The sequence below is a fragment of the Dermacentor andersoni genome, chromosome 10, assembly GCF_023375885.2.
Source record: "Dermacentor andersoni chromosome 10, qqDerAnde1_hic_scaffold, whole genome shotgun sequence".
Taxonomy (NCBI): Eukaryota; Metazoa; Arthropoda; class Arachnida; order Ixodida; family Ixodidae; genus Dermacentor; species Dermacentor andersoni.
The window spans coordinates 119,166,545-119,181,662 of NC_092823.1; the positions used below are offsets into that span (position 1 = coordinate 119,166,545).

Sequence of the window (15,118 nt, forward strand, 5' to 3'; positions counted from 1 at the left end):
ATTCGAATCTTATTGGAGGCTTAATCTTCCCTAGCCGATAAGTCGCTTGCACGAAAGAGACTAGACGGAAACAAGACTCCAAATTAAGATTGAAATGAGACCGGAATCTAGACTGCTTCGAGCTGGCTTATCCAAAACTTATTCAGTATTTTCCAACATGGCGGCCCTGCGGTTGGCCCGCCTCGAGATGCTCTCCGAGCACTTGCTGCGCCGCGAACGTGTGTTTCGCGACAGGACAAATCCGATGGACGCCTTCAGCGAGGAGGAGCTGCAGCGGCGCGTACGCTTCGGGCGGGACGGCATAGTATTTCTTGTCGAGTTCCTTCGCTCCGAGATCGAGCACCCGACGTGTCGGAGTGGTGCTTTGAGCTCCGAGCTGCAGGTGATGCTGGCACTGAAATTTTTTGCCTCCGGATGCTTCTTGATTACTGCCGGAGATGTGATCGGCGCCCACGAATCGACCGCAAGCCGCACGGTACGCCGGGTTGCCTCATCAGGTAAGCCTCTCTCCAACCATTTATTTTCTACTGCCTGTTTTAGTAGACAGCTTTAGTACTGCGTCGTAACGATAAATACGCCGCACGCAAGTTCTTTGCGGAACGTAGGAGCGCGTGTCGCGTTAGGAATTTAGTGCTGCGAAATGCCTACGTGCGTAGAGGGCGAGCGTTAGACGCCGGGCGCGTCGGAGCGCATTGGCCGCGTCCGCCAGTACGTCGAATCATCGGTGGAACTAGGCTCTGTTGATCTCGCTAATGTGATGTAACGTGTGGCCGCGTTCCCGCTTCGTCGAACTTTAAATTTGAACAAGCTGCGCTGCCAGAACATCAGCTGACGATGTCTCGAATGTTTGCACCTACTCGACTGCAACAAAGCTAACTGATTGCACGTACCGCGAAGGCGTCGCTCTCCGTGATTAACGTTTCCAGCCTCAAGTGAGCAGTTCGTCATTTTGTTCTTTCAAGCCGACGTCGTGCGTAGCTGTGTGATGGTCAGCACGAGATTAACACTATATACGTGTGCCTCCCTGAATATGTGCGTGTGTCATTGTGTGCAAGACCGTGCATGACATCGGCGTGAATCTAAAGGTGACCACCCTCGTTTTCTTTCCAGTTGGCCGTCGCCTAGACAGGTGCGGGGAGTCCAAGGCTGCTTCTACGCTGTCGCTGGCTTTCCGCGCGTCGTGGGTGCAATTGACGGCACGCATGTGCGGATACAGGCTCCTGGAGAGCATGAAGAAGCCTATGTCAACCGCCACTTTTATCACTCCATAAACGTTGAACTTACTAAATAAGGCAGTGGTTTTCTCGCTTATGATACGGACCAAATCTATTTTTGCTTCTTCGCTCCAGTGATGGCTCTTGAGTCGCTTGGCGGGCGGTTGCGACGACATGCTTGAAAACACGCGCGTACCGTCAACGTTTGGAGCTAGTTCGGCTGCTTCTGCAGGGGTGACAAGCGCGGGAGTGCGGCCGGATGTTGACGTCGAATCGCGGTCAACTATTGGACAGCGCGAACGCCTGTCGCCGCCGCAACCAACTTCCGGCCCATTCCCCATCTCATTCCCTGTCGACGGCGAAATTTCACACCTAGGTACTAAAAGTACCTAACGTCTTCAATAAGTCCGGACTATAGTTCAGTCTCGTCGGTTCGTGCAAGCGAAACATGATGGCCGGAAAGTCCAGTCTTATTTTAGATTACAATAAGACAAGATTCGGATTTAAGTCTAGACTTAGAGGCTGGCGTTTGTGCAAGCGGGCCCAGGTTATCCGTAACAGACTAAGATGTTTTACGAGCAAACTAATATTCTGCACAGCCAGGCTGAGTAGTTTGGACGGCTGTTATGATCAAACGACAGGGGGCTTAACGGAAAGCATGGGGCGGAGGTGCACTAAAATAATTTGCAACGTTAGAAGTAAACAATAGTCTAAATTGCAACTCATATCCCTACACCCTTTCTGAGTGTATGAGTGCGTTAAAGGCAAAATGAGATTCTCATTCACTTTTAAGAGTGTCGATTATTTTACACTGTGGGGTGTTTCGAGAACGCCTAGCGACAGATGCATACGCTCCAGCTATCCGTCTTATAATCCGGCTGCTTCGAAGCCAACCCCCTCCCCTTTTCCCCCTACTTATATCGAGTTTCGTCGATTGCAGCTTTCCCCGAGACACACATTCGAGCGTCTACGATAATATAATAAATAAAGAAGTGGGAGAATACTTAAGATGGCGAGAATACAGTCACGAAGACCAACACGTGTGTGCGTGCAATAGGACAAAGCGTCGGGTAACGCGAGTCACGTGATGCCGCAGGAGAACAGCTAGTTTGGAACCTGAGACGCGGCAGTCAGCTTGCACGCGGAGAGCGGGAGCACTAGGGACCCGAGATACAAGATCCGCCGCTTCGCAAGCGAAGCCCCAGGCTTCCTTCGACGACGCGACATCGCCACGGCGAATCCATAGTGACACGTGTACTTATCCTTATCGGGCGACCACGTTTGGCCGCCTAACAAATGTTATCGCGCAGCGCAGGTCGCGCCTGCATGTAAAAGAAGGTTCTGGAATGTTATCGATGGTTCCGTCCACTGTCTTTCACCGCAACTTGTGTAATCTGATTGCATGTATGCGCGACGCGAATAGTGTAGAACTTTGTGGAAGACACGCGGCCCATCGGTTAATATGGAACATTCGACGACTGATCTATAAAAGCCGACGCGCTTGACCCACAGATCAGATTTTCGATGATCGCCGACCGTGTTCGCCGCTATCGTTGTGCTATAAGTGTAGCCTGTTTTTGTGGGCACAGGTTCGCCCAATAAAAGTTAGTTTTGTCCTTCACAGTATTGCTACTGTGTTCTTCAACGTCACCACCACGTGACAATAGGATAGCCAAGAGAGAGATATGCAAATGAGAGAAAGGCCGGGGGGTTGACCAGAGTTACAACCTCCGGTTTGCTACCCTGCACAAGGGGGAAGGGAAAGCGGAAGCAAGGAGGGAAAGCAGAGCGCGACAAAAATAAAAGCGTGAGACAAAAAATGAAAAGAGACGGAATATGGGATCACTATAGTCTTTCTAATACGCGACTGCCACGTAAAAAGGTCAACACAGCCTTGACCGACTTCCGGTGCGACGACAGTTCATGTCGGCATTGCCAGAATGACTGTTCCGAAAGTGGCCTGTCGTCAAGGCGTGCCAACGCGGTCGCTAGTGACAGCCGGTGCGCGCTGTTGGGATAGCCAAAAGGAGTAATGCTCTCTACTCGGGGCGCATTCTTTTGTTGTATTCGTATTTGTCTCTGGGGACGTTTGTGGTTGGCTACGTGAGAAGTTTGCAGTTGAAATTATACTGGGCTACGTGGGCAGTTGTATATGATATTTGAAATTTTGCATTTCGCTGTGTAGCATTTGGTATTCGGCTACGTGGAAATAAAGATTCGGCCATGAGGAAAATATTATTTGCCTAGGTGGATAAACTTTTACTATTTGTTATTGTGGAAATTCATATTTTACTATTGATAAATAGCATCCGCTATGTGGTAATTTGCGTACGGCTATCTGGATATTTGTAATTTACTGTTCGAACATTTCTGATCTTAAATGCACAAAGATGTTACGGCTATATGGAAATTTGTATTTCGTCATGCGGAAAATTGCATTTGGCTATTGGCAAATGCGTCTTAGCTATGCCGAAACTTGTACGCAGCTATAAAGATATTTGTATTTTGTATTTTCAGAATTTTGGGCAATGCGTACTGTTGTTAGAGCTTTGCGCAAATTTGTATTTTTCGTTTCGAAATACGTGTCCCTCTTTTACAAATATTTGTATCTGACTATCTACACATATGCATTTGGACATGTGGAAATTCGAATTTGGTAATGGGAAAGGGCCGCGGTATGAGTGCTGCCGTAGAAAAAATTTTAACGAAAAATGGAAAGCAAACGGGATAGTACTAACTAGAACGCTTTATTGCGTTATTGCGAGCACCAGAGATATTCCACGCTTTAAAGATGTATGCTAGCGTAGACGCATACTGCAATGCCGGGAAGCGCACAGATGGCGGCCGTCGGCGCCTGCAGCGAAATTTTGTGCAGCTGCGTTTAACCAACTTACGTAGAAATTTCATTAGTGTTTTCAATTACACGATCCTTTTTTGAAGCAAGGAAGGTTGCAATGTCGAGCCGTCTGCAGAAACAGAACACATGTCCACACAGAGCCCGACACAATAAAAACGACGGATTTACAACAGCTACTGGTGCTGTTTTCCTTACGTACAGGTGCTCCGCCCGTGCCGCGCACAGCGCTAGCTTTGTTTTGCTTGGCTGTTGACATTCGTCGTCGTCTTCACGATGTTTACACGATACCTGACGTCCATGTTTATCCTGCCAAGTTAAATAAAGGCTCTCCATTTGCGATTGCTTTGTCAGCGCTCAAACGCCGCAGAGCAAGCAACGAATTCTATCATATTTCTATTTTTGTCTTTCATTTTCTCGTTCTCGGCGAAATGAGGCATCTCGCAACGTACACAGCTTGCGATATCCGGAGCAAAATAAAAGGGGAATAAAAAGAAACAACGGTGTTGAACGATTCCTACGCTTTATGTTGCGTTGTTGTTGGAGAGAGTTACTGCATATGTGCAGAAGAATATATGTTTTTGCCTCATCTACGGCTACGGAACTGAACTCATTCACTGCGAGACAGCAACTTGGCCCTCACTTCTCTAGTGCAGCACGTCCAGAGAATTTGCCAGCCACGAGCCAACGCATGACGTATGACCAACGACAACGCAGCTCGGTCAAAGAGCCGTTCCTACAATTAAAGATCAGCTCATTCTCTTCGTGAGACTGGCTCGCGACGCACATAACGTCGTGCCCGTCCGCTACAGTTATTGCCAGATATGCGCTCCGAAATACCGCGCGAAAAGATACATGTCACTGCTACCGTAGAGACTCGTGTAAGGGCCGCATTTTATTTTAGCAATTTCGACGAGGTGCGGCCCTTACACGGGACCCATCCTTTTTTGGCCAAAATGGCGCAGATGCAGCCGGCGACTACTGCACGCCACGGATCCCCGGATGTACCACTGCACCAGATCCGGCTGTGCCACTGTACCGGATGTACCAGGTCAGCGCGCAGCCCTCGCCATCTAGTAGAGGCACGCGGAAGTACGCTGCGGGCGAAAATTTGCCGGCGCACGCACGCGGCATCGGGGCACCAAACGCGATTGCTTCTCCAACGTAACCTTTTCTTTTCAAATTTTGGACTGCCAAGTCGGGGGTGCAGCCCTTACACGGGTGCGGCACTTACACGGCTGCGGCCCTAACACGAGTCTATACGGCATTCATTATTTTTTTTGTTGTTGTTGTTGTTGGAACCTGGGAGATGTGCTGTGCGTTTGGATGAAACAAAAAACGACGAATCCAAGTGGACGCACCGACACGCCACGCTTAATCGACTCTGCGGCGGAGCCAGGGCAGCGTTTTGTCTTCCTCTTGCTGGCACGAGCGTTGCCCAGCTAAACACTGGAATTTTGCTCCGCGGCCGCACGCATAATACACCATAGTGCCGACAGTGCTCTCTCTCTCTCGGCGAAACAGAATGTAAACGTCGGGCTACAAACGACCGCTGTTTTTCCTTCGCTCTCAACCAAGGAGGTTTAAAGTTAATAGGAATAAAATACAGAACGCCGACCAATATTTGGTTCCTATTACGCCGTTACTTCCAGATGAGACGAGCGTTCGTCAAACTATTAATTTCAGGTTTAAAATTACTTTTTCTTTAAAACCTCCTTGCTTTTAATTCGTGCGTCATCGAGGTTATCTCACTTAGTGCCTCACGCCATCATGCTGGCCGCCCCCCGCGTATAGTCAGAACACCTTTCGAGGATGCTACAGCACAGCGCTAAACCTTGCTGAACTGTTAAACAGCAAGATGGAAAATTGGGCCAGTTGGTGAAGCCTCGTGGTAGCTACAGCGCGACAGATGCGGACAAAAGGAATAGAAGGGGACAGAATACGGCGCCGTATAGTGTCCCCGTCTGTTCATTGTACCTGCAGTGTGTCCGTGGCGCTGTACCACTTTTTAAACAACTTTCAATGTTATAGGAAGGTCTATACCCTGCCGGCGAAACTGCCAATTTCTTGTATTGCAAGAAGATGACTTACTAGTAAAGCTCGACATAATTTTCTATACGGAGTCGCTTGAACTACTGTCTCTATAAAACTGAGATTTTGGGGAATATTACCAACTACGAAGCATGGCCTCTAGCCATTATGGGCGCAATATCTCGGGGGCCATGTCCGAAGACGAACTCTTCGCGAAAAGCAAGGGTACTTGTTTAGTGCATAAAAATTGCGAAAGAAATCCCTGGGTAAGTATGACGAGAATGCACTGACAGAACACGCACAGGGTTATCCGTTCACAAAGCAACCACTTCATTACAGCAACAATTCAGTCTTGCTTAGCTTCCAGCATTAATTCTAATCATGACGCCTAACGCATATATGTAACAAACACCAGATTATTATTCTGCTGGTCTTCACTTGGCATTTAAGTCACAGCGAGTCCTTCTACCAATTAATGAAAATGTTTCTCTTGGAGAAGACGACACGGTGCGCAGACACGCAAACATTTCAACTGCTGCTCAGAAATCCGATATGCAATAAGAGAACAACGAACAATCTTCATGATGCTCACTCAGCGCTAGTGTAGGCTGCAAACAGCTGTGTAGCTCGCTCTACATTTTATAGCAAAAAATAAAGAGTCATACGCGTATACAACGCAATCGCTACGTACTCTCGTTACACCGAAGTTCAACTAAGTTAGCGGCACATATTTGGAAAAGTGTACCACTTACTATGTGGTACACATGTGGAAATAACGTCCTTCAGCATCGGCACTTCTTTCGGCCGAACTCTTTGTTGCTCTCTATCGATTTTATAAAGAAGCCTTCAGCTGGACGTTTGCTGCATATTCAAACATATGTGAAACGCAGATATGCTTCCCTGAAATAACCCGCGGACCGGTTTCAACGAAATATGTCGCATTTGAGAGAGAAAGTGAACTTCTAGTGACTGTTGAAGAGAAACGTTTTAGTACCTGAATTATCTTTTTATCTTTTTACAAATTGCCGAAAATCGACGTTCGAAAAGAAATAGAAGCACGATGTTTACAAATCCGTAGCTCTATACCAAGAACAAATATCTCCGTTCCGTAAACTGCGTCCGTTAGAACATTCAAATAAGACCAATTTGCTACATTACCTGAAATGTCGCCTGAACTTTTTAGAATGTTTAGAACAATTTCGCAAAAGTCGAACTCATGTATTAGCGGCGTATTTTAGAACCATGAGTAATACATCAGTTTTGCCCTCTTTAGATGCACTACTATAGGTGCAATTTACAGGATTGTATTATAAATTTTCATTGCTGAGTTACAGAATTGTAAACTTAATAGCATCGTTTTCCGAAAATATGGGATCTTCAACAATTTTTATTAAACAGTCGACGGCCTACATCAAAAATCCGCCTGCAACAGTCACTAGATCTAAACTTTTGTTTCTTTTAAATGCTAGAAACCAAACCAAATTCGGCGATGTGGTAGTCAAGAAACACGATGTTCCATTTTCTCAGTGGAATCTCTTTGAAAAAACAAGACGGTACGCTGCCGTTGAGTTCTACGGTTACGATTCTCCTTGCGAAAGAGGGCGTCTCTTTACGCAGATGGCAGGGCTGCAACGGCGACTTGAGTCGAGTACTGGTTAGTTTGGCCACTTGCCTCTAGTCGTTTTCAGTCGGACAGGGTATGGGCTGCAAACCCAGGGTCGGGCGTCTCTTACCTAACTTGATGTCCACGGCATCGTATCGGTTGTCCGGGAACACAAAACCATTGTGGATGAAGAACTCGGCGTTGGTGCGCTTCCCGTAGAAGATGGTCACCTGAAACCGGCAGGAAAGAGAGCATCGAATGGTAGACCTAAACACCCTGAAGCAGCCCGTGGGTTACGAGGCCCCGCCATGCAGTTGTGTGCAGTTAGCCATGCAGTTCGGGGGGAGGGGGGGTTGAACGCATGTACGGGGGGAAGGGGGGGTTGAACGCATGAGGGAGAGAGGGTGGCGGGGCTTCTGATTATTTTCGAAAGGCAATAAAGTTCTTTAACGTGCCACTCAAAGCTAGCGAGCACTATCCATTGGATGGAAATACGGAGCCCATGGTCGGTAGTAGAACGCCATAGCTATTCCTTGTGAAGCCGATGTGGCAGCACAGAAGACATACCGAGCGAGCCGGAGCGAGTGTTCAAAGGTATAGCGATGTCCTGCTCCCACACTGACCACCTCCTGTGTCACTACAGAGTAACCTCCCGGCAAGCGAACTTGAAAATGGCTCTACAAAAAGCTATTTCATTAAATTATTTCGGGCGTTCTGATGTTTGCGATCCTACTGAAATATCCATATGCCTCATAACTCCCATATCCAATAATCCGATATGAAACATATAGGATCCCGTAAAATACCGTTTTTACTATACGTCACGTGATGTTATTGGATATAGCAGTTATGGGGAATATGGCTTTTTTTTTTTAGTAGCGAAGTACCCATATTATGGGGTCTCTATGTCACGAATTTTCGTCTAACGCAAGCAAAAAAAAAAAAAAATAATTTGGAGTAGAAAATATCACGTTTCTGTTCCTTCAAATCGTCATTTAAGGGTACTGACATATTTTCTTGTAATCGTTTATGGCATTAAAGGGAAGTCCTAGGCCTCTAAACCCTACAAGAAAGAAGTGACAAGCTTCAGAGGGCCGTTATTAATTAAATACAGCAGCTTTGATGCAGCAACTTTTGGTTCCATATCCAGGAGGATACCGCGTCGTGAAGTCACGACACAGTATGCAGGAGAAGAACCTTGTGACGTGTTGACACTGGTTCCGACTCACTCTGTCGCCTCGTCTGGTGCTGCCCTCATTGCGCTCCCACGTGACCGCGCACTTTGTCGTGAGCATGCTCCTGGGAAACGAACGCGGAACTGGCTGCAGAAGAGCTGTTAAATCATTTACAGCGCTCTGATGCTTGTCACAATTTTTGCTAGAGTTTAGAGCTCTAGAATCTCAATTTAACGCCAAAAGATGAATAGTCAAAATTATCATGTCCATTCCCCTTTACGCGTACTTTCGGGACGCTTACGCAAGCGGCGGGGTGACGATACACGGGAGGGTTGTCAAACTGTTTTATGCAGCCATAGATGCACTTGAGGGCGCAAAAAAAAAAAGTATCTCTTGCGACGAGAAATACAGTCACAGGCAGTCGTAATGCACATAGTTCAGCATAATCATTGTAATTGTCCTTGTTGCTATGATTCGGGGTCGCTAAAATAATAGCGGGGATGCTATTCTGGATATAGTCAAATTCCGCCGTGTTGTCAAATTCTTCGAGCCAACCTCCACAGGCCGTATAAGCAGCCACAGCGTCAATCAGAACTGACAAGATGGCGGATTCGCGACGGCACTGCCCAATTCAACAGTGTCCACAGTACCACCCCAGGGTCGCTATATACAGGAAGGCCCGTGTTCGGCGAGGCTGGTGATCTTCATGAGCCCTGACCACGCACCTCTGATGAACGAACTAATCGCATGGAGACATGAAATATAACCTCCGCGGGACGCGTCATTTATTTGGTGACGTCAATTCGACGTTACGTCATGGGCTGTCGGCGAAGACGGGCTCATGTGGCGAAGACGGACTCACGTGGCGAAGACACTCATGCGGCGAAAACGGGGTCACGTGGCGAAAACGCGCGGCACCTTCTTTCACCTGTTAATCGTTCCATCGAGTGCACATGCCCAGCAAGAATCCTTAAGAAGGAATAGTTTCGTGTAATTTCTATCCCAAGTTTTGTGCAGCTCTTGCAAACATATTTTAAATCGCTTAAAGAATGAAGTGAACCTGCTCAGCAACAGCTCGTAATTAATGACGATAACGTTTGTGCACTAGGGGAACGCGAAGATGCAGCACGCGCTCTTCCACGACTGCACACTGCATCGTGCTTGCTTTGGGAGTGGACATATGGAAATTTCCTGTCTCAAGTCGAAGCGATAGACTTCGCTCGAAAGAGGGCTTCAAACTCGAGAAACGCTGACGCCTTCAACAACAACCCGCAAGAAATTTCACCACGCGCTGCCAGCTCTCGCCTAGACAAGCGTGCGACGTCGAGACAGCGTCCCCGACACCAAATAAATGAGCATCCCCGGCTGTCCCGAAAAAAAAAAAAAAAGAAACCTTAGAAAGCTGACTGTCATCCTCGTCATCGCTCCCTTATACACAGCAATCTCAGCTCGGGGCAGCAACCGAGAGAGCAAACACTTGCCCGTGTTTACGAGGATGTCGCTACTCTGAAGACGGCGAAATCTGGGAGAGAAATGAGAACGGACAGCCTTTTTTTGTTCAAGCTTTCAGGTACCACCCACGCTGCTGCAGCAGTCAAGCTTAGCTTCCGCAAACACTTCGCCCCCGTAAATCGATGAAGTGCGGATAAAAGCTCTGGAAGCGGCTAACTTTGCGCGTCAAGCTTTGATATTCGCGCTGACTTAGAAAAACACCCGTACTGCATGACTTCATAATACGTCAGATAGAAGCGCTGAAGGTCACTGAAGAGCGTACAACTTTATAGTGGGGTAATAATTTTTTGATGCTTCTCTATCTACATTTTCGAGACAAACTGAGATTATGGGAGAGAAAGTGAAACGCCGAAATGTTGTTTACTAAAATTTCGCGCGCGCACCCGGATGCCACTGACGTAATGCTGAGGACAAAGATTGAAAGGTACCTTCGCATATAATGCTTCATTTTTCTATGCGATGAATGTCCAGCAAGGTTGCTAGGTTTACTTTTAAACCATTATCGCATGCAGCGTAGTTTTTCCTCGCCTATTTGTTTTGTTTTTATTATCTAATAATAAACAGTTACGGACAGGCTCAGTCCTATACGACTGCGAAAATCTGACGTAGCGAAAACGCGTTGCGTGAATTCGACGGGTGGCGTCAAGCTCACGCACGACCACAGTAACAGCAATACTCTGAACACACACGCGCATATGAACGCTACAGCACTGACACCTACCTCCTCGCCTGTCTGGAAGTCCCGCATGGCATAGCAACGCAGCATGTTGGCTGACGAGTCGTAATCTGTCAATACCTGCGAGAAAGATTTGATGGAATGGATGTTCACAAAATACGACCAATCGAAGATCGATTGATTGATTGGGTTGCATGTTCTAAAGCATTACTTATTTACTTATTTATTTGTTGCGTTTTAAAACCAAATAGTGCGAGCAAACTGTCAAGTGCTGTAAAGAAAAAAAAAAACTACGCCTATTAAGCTCTGGATAAATTACACCCCTTGCGCAGACATTGAACGGGAAGAAAAGGGGTTAACTGAGGGGCCCAATTTTTATTAAGCATATCATAACAAGCCAACAAAGACACAAAATACAACACAGTGGAAGTTATTTGTTCTAATTGAAATAAAGAAATTATAAATTAATGGAATCGAAAGTGGATGAAAAAACAACTTGCCGACGGTGGGGAACTATCCCGTGTCTTCGCATTACGCGTGCGATGCTCTAACCAATTGAGCGACTGCGGCGCCGTCTTCCCATCAACTTTCTAGGGTATTAATGCGTTACTACTAGAACTAACCCTGGGAGTGTTAGCCAGCGCCACCACTCACAAACCTTAGCGGCAGATGTGGAACATCCTTTCTGCTGCAGGCGTCACGAGTACGTGACCTTTTTGGGTGTAGGCAACTGATTAATAAACCCACACATGCTACCTGAAGTCATCAATGTTGCCGGATTCGGGAACCTCTACGCACTGAGTACTGCTACACGTGACCATTCTGCTGACAGCGCTACCGTGCTTCACGGTATCTTCGACGTGGCGCGTTCCATCGTTAAAACGGACGTTTGGGCGAGTTGGTAAGCCAGATTTGAAACAGAACAGCGCGGTTTTGATGGGGACAAGGAGGGAGACACGACACGGGCGAGCGCTGACTTGCAACTGAAGTTTATTGCTTGGAACGAAGAATAAATGACAGCTCCAACCAACAGGAGAAACCAAAAGACATACATATATTCACAGTCAATCATACATGCCGAACTGAACAAGAGAGATAACTGTAATCATCATATCCCCTCTGCTAAAAATGCCAGTTTTTGGGTGTAATCGGTAAGCAGGGGCTACCCATCGACAATGGTGAAAAGACCATGTTTCTTTATTATTTATTTCTCGCAAAGCTCGCAGAAAACAATTAACATCGTGTATGTACTCGGAGCCTCTGCGAAGATGCGCAGAGGCAACTGACTGTACAATAAATCGATAATTAATTACTTCGTAATCCGGAGCCCTCACCAGAAAGTGTAAGAAGCATCGTCCTGTTGCGTTGGCTTTCCTTTAATGGCATCTGCAACGCGTCGGAATAAAATTATGTAACTTCGACACATTTAGCAAACAGTTCATCACAATTAGCGTCTGAAGGGGCTACGCACCACTTCACCAACCCGGGCACTGCAGTGAAGCCCGGGGGAGGGGGGGGGGGAGGAGTTTAACCCAACCATTAACGAAAGTCGGCAGCGTGCTCCTGCGAAGAGGAAAGGAGGCCTCGCCCATTGTACGCTGCTAAAACTTCTGCGACGCTTCCATTTCACTTTTCGTCGGATGTCTGACAATCACAGGCGAACAACGAAGGACTCCTTCTGGCTTTCCTTACTGACTGGCTGACGGGGAAAGTGTGTATTGCCGCACTGCTCCCAGTTGGTGAGAGAAAGCATATTTCTCAGCCTTGCCGCTTCTACAGTGGCAACACCAGTGAAGCAAGACTAGTAGTAATTTCACGATCGATATTACCGATAGTCTGTTGAACATGTCGACAGCGGACTATCGATATACTGCTATCGAAGACGCTATATCGTAAGTACTATATTAGTTTACTTTAGAACTGTCGATAGTAGTGCTATCGATTGTACTAGTATAAATTACATTACGACACTTCGCTATTGACAGTACTACAGACTGTTTTATAATCGTGTCAACCGACATCAGCAGAACTTTTGTGATAGCTAGCTGTCAAGGAAACCCTTACGTGGCAGTACTTACTTGCGGTAAGTGGCGTGACGTTACGTAATCGACAGCACGATCAATAGTGCGCTATCAGCACTGTCGCTTTGGCACTACAGGTAGTTTCGCATCACCCGGTGATCCAATATGGCGGCCGTAGCGCAAAAAAGTCAACGCGGTCAAGAACGCAAAGAGTGACCCACGTGCCCTGATCTAACATACACGTTCAGCGATGCCGAACCGGCATACGAACAGCAACAAAATATCAGTGTGTTGAGCAAGCAAAAAGCAGCATCACAAACACAATGAAAGATAGGTTACGCGCAGCTAAATATAAAAAATGTTCACGTGCTCTAACAAACAATGACCGTCGAGATGTGCCATAACCAGTCCTTCTGCGTGTTTGTGATCATGTTTTTTTTTTTTTTTTCAAGCTGGCGACACCGATACGCCATACCTATATCTATGGATTCGCCAGCAATAAAACTCAGTTGATACGGGACTCTTGCTTTTTCTCTTTTTTTTCTTTTTTGTGTGTACGAGTGTGTACGCGCGCGCGCGCTTCGTATTTCCTGCCATGCTTCTTTATCCTTGTGTTCTCCTCAAACGGTTTCCGACTCGCAGCTGCTGGAGCTGTTCTTCCACTCCAACGAATCGAGCACCCCTGGACTGAAGAAGACGCTACGCGTCTCAAGAAATTGCTGCAGAATGCTCCAGGTGATGTGGTGCGTGGAGGAATGTTCAAGAATGTGCAAATAAAAAAATTTAAAAAACAACCTGGAAACTAGATTACCAACCCGTCATTCGAGTTAACGCGTCAGGCTCCGCGCTGGTTAGTCATAAACGCGATGAACGCCACACCCTAGGCGCCGTCTTCAGCTTCCGCTTGATTATGCGTGCGGCTACTCGCCTCCGTACGGTACGGAAGCATCTCGAAAAACAAGCTTCAAAGGCATCGCATCAGTGCCTGAAGATGCGGCCCGAAATATTAATATTACGCCGGCACATCCACGTCAATTCACGCATAACGATATGGTATGATATGCGTTCGTCGATTCAAGTTACTAGAGCGTACACAGGTCTATCGTACAAGTCCGTTGTATGTATATTTAGCTTCAAAAAAGAAAAATAGAACTGAAAATATTTTTCATTAGGGAATGAAAATGCAGAATCATCGCACTTGAGGTGCGATCAGCAACGCAGCCACCTCCGCCACTCAAGTGTAGACCAACCAACGATAAACGAACGAAGCAGATGACTACGCTCCGTTTCATATATGACTAGTGCGTTCCATTTTCGACTAGCATTGAAGACAGTCTGCCCTGAATACGAAGAAGGCACCTTCGAAGCCGTGTAATAGAACGTAATAGAAAGACGGCTCTGCGATTTGACGCTGCCTAAAGTCGATAAGAAAAAGAATGCAGCAGAAATTCTGAGAAGTGTCTACTAATGCGTAAGCATTCTTTGGCTCAGCTGTCTCGCTTTTTGCTTACTTGTTTTTTTCTAGCTTATGCACGTTTACTCATGGCTTTTCCGGTGCCAAAGAATGCTTACACATTAGTAGACAATTCTCATAATCTCTGCAGCATTTTTCTTTTTGCTTACGTTTATCCTGCTTAGACCACATTATAACGTTCAAACACAATTCGATTCCATACCATCCCGGAATTACAAGCTTCTTTTATTGCTGCAGCCTGTGCAATTTTATTTTTCCGAATAAGACAATCTGCGATTCTGCTGTGGAGGTTGGGAACGTGCCTGTCCTTAGCTTTGAATGTGCAGTTGTTCCTGTGTCGCCGTAGCTGCTCCTGCTTCATCTCCAACATCATCCTTGTGTGCTGGTGCGAATACACAGTATTTCCTTTTTTTTTTCTTGATGCTATGACGTGAAGCGGTGAGGTCATGAACCTTTTCTTTATTTTCTTAAGGCTACCAATCACCAATCAGCTACTGTTCCACTGCTATCACGTCTGACAATCAGCTATTCTATCATTTTCGACACTCCGCAATCCAA

General features: G+C 46.7%; 2 protein-coding genes across 2 annotated transcripts in view; one reads left to right on the forward strand and one right to left on the reverse strand.

Annotated features, from left to right (window-relative positions):
• The window catches only part of Setd3 (SET domain containing 3), a 93,214-nt gene that overhangs the window by 15,039 nt on the left and 63,057 nt on the right, over positions 1-15,118 (reverse strand). Inside the window, exons 10-11 of the mRNA XM_050192318.2 lie at positions 11,111-11,185; positions 7,833-7,932 (exon numbers count right to left, since the gene is read on the reverse strand). Of these exons, the coding sequence (XP_050048275.1) occupies positions 7,833-7,932; positions 11,111-11,185 (175 nt within the window). The remainder of the gene's footprint in view (positions 1-7,832; positions 7,933-11,110; positions 11,186-15,118) is intronic.
• Positions 158-1,302, forward strand: LOC140213682 (putative nuclease HARBI1). Its single transcript, XM_072284931.1, has 2 exons — positions 158-497; positions 1,074-1,302. The coding sequence occupies exons 1-2, from the start codon at positions 158-160 to the stop codon at positions 1,289-1,291; spliced, it is 558 nt and encodes a 185-aa protein (XP_072141032.1). The 3' UTR covers positions 1,292-1,302.

Coding starts and splice junctions, on each gene's coding strand:
- LOC140213682 (XM_072284931.1), top strand. CDS start 158: ATGGCGGCCCTGCGGTTGGCCCGCCTCGAGATGCTCTCCGAGCACTTG. Junction 498..1,073: donor ACGCCGGGTTGCCTCATCAG/GTAAGCCTCTCT, acceptor CATGACATCGGC/GTGAATCTAAAGGTGACCAC.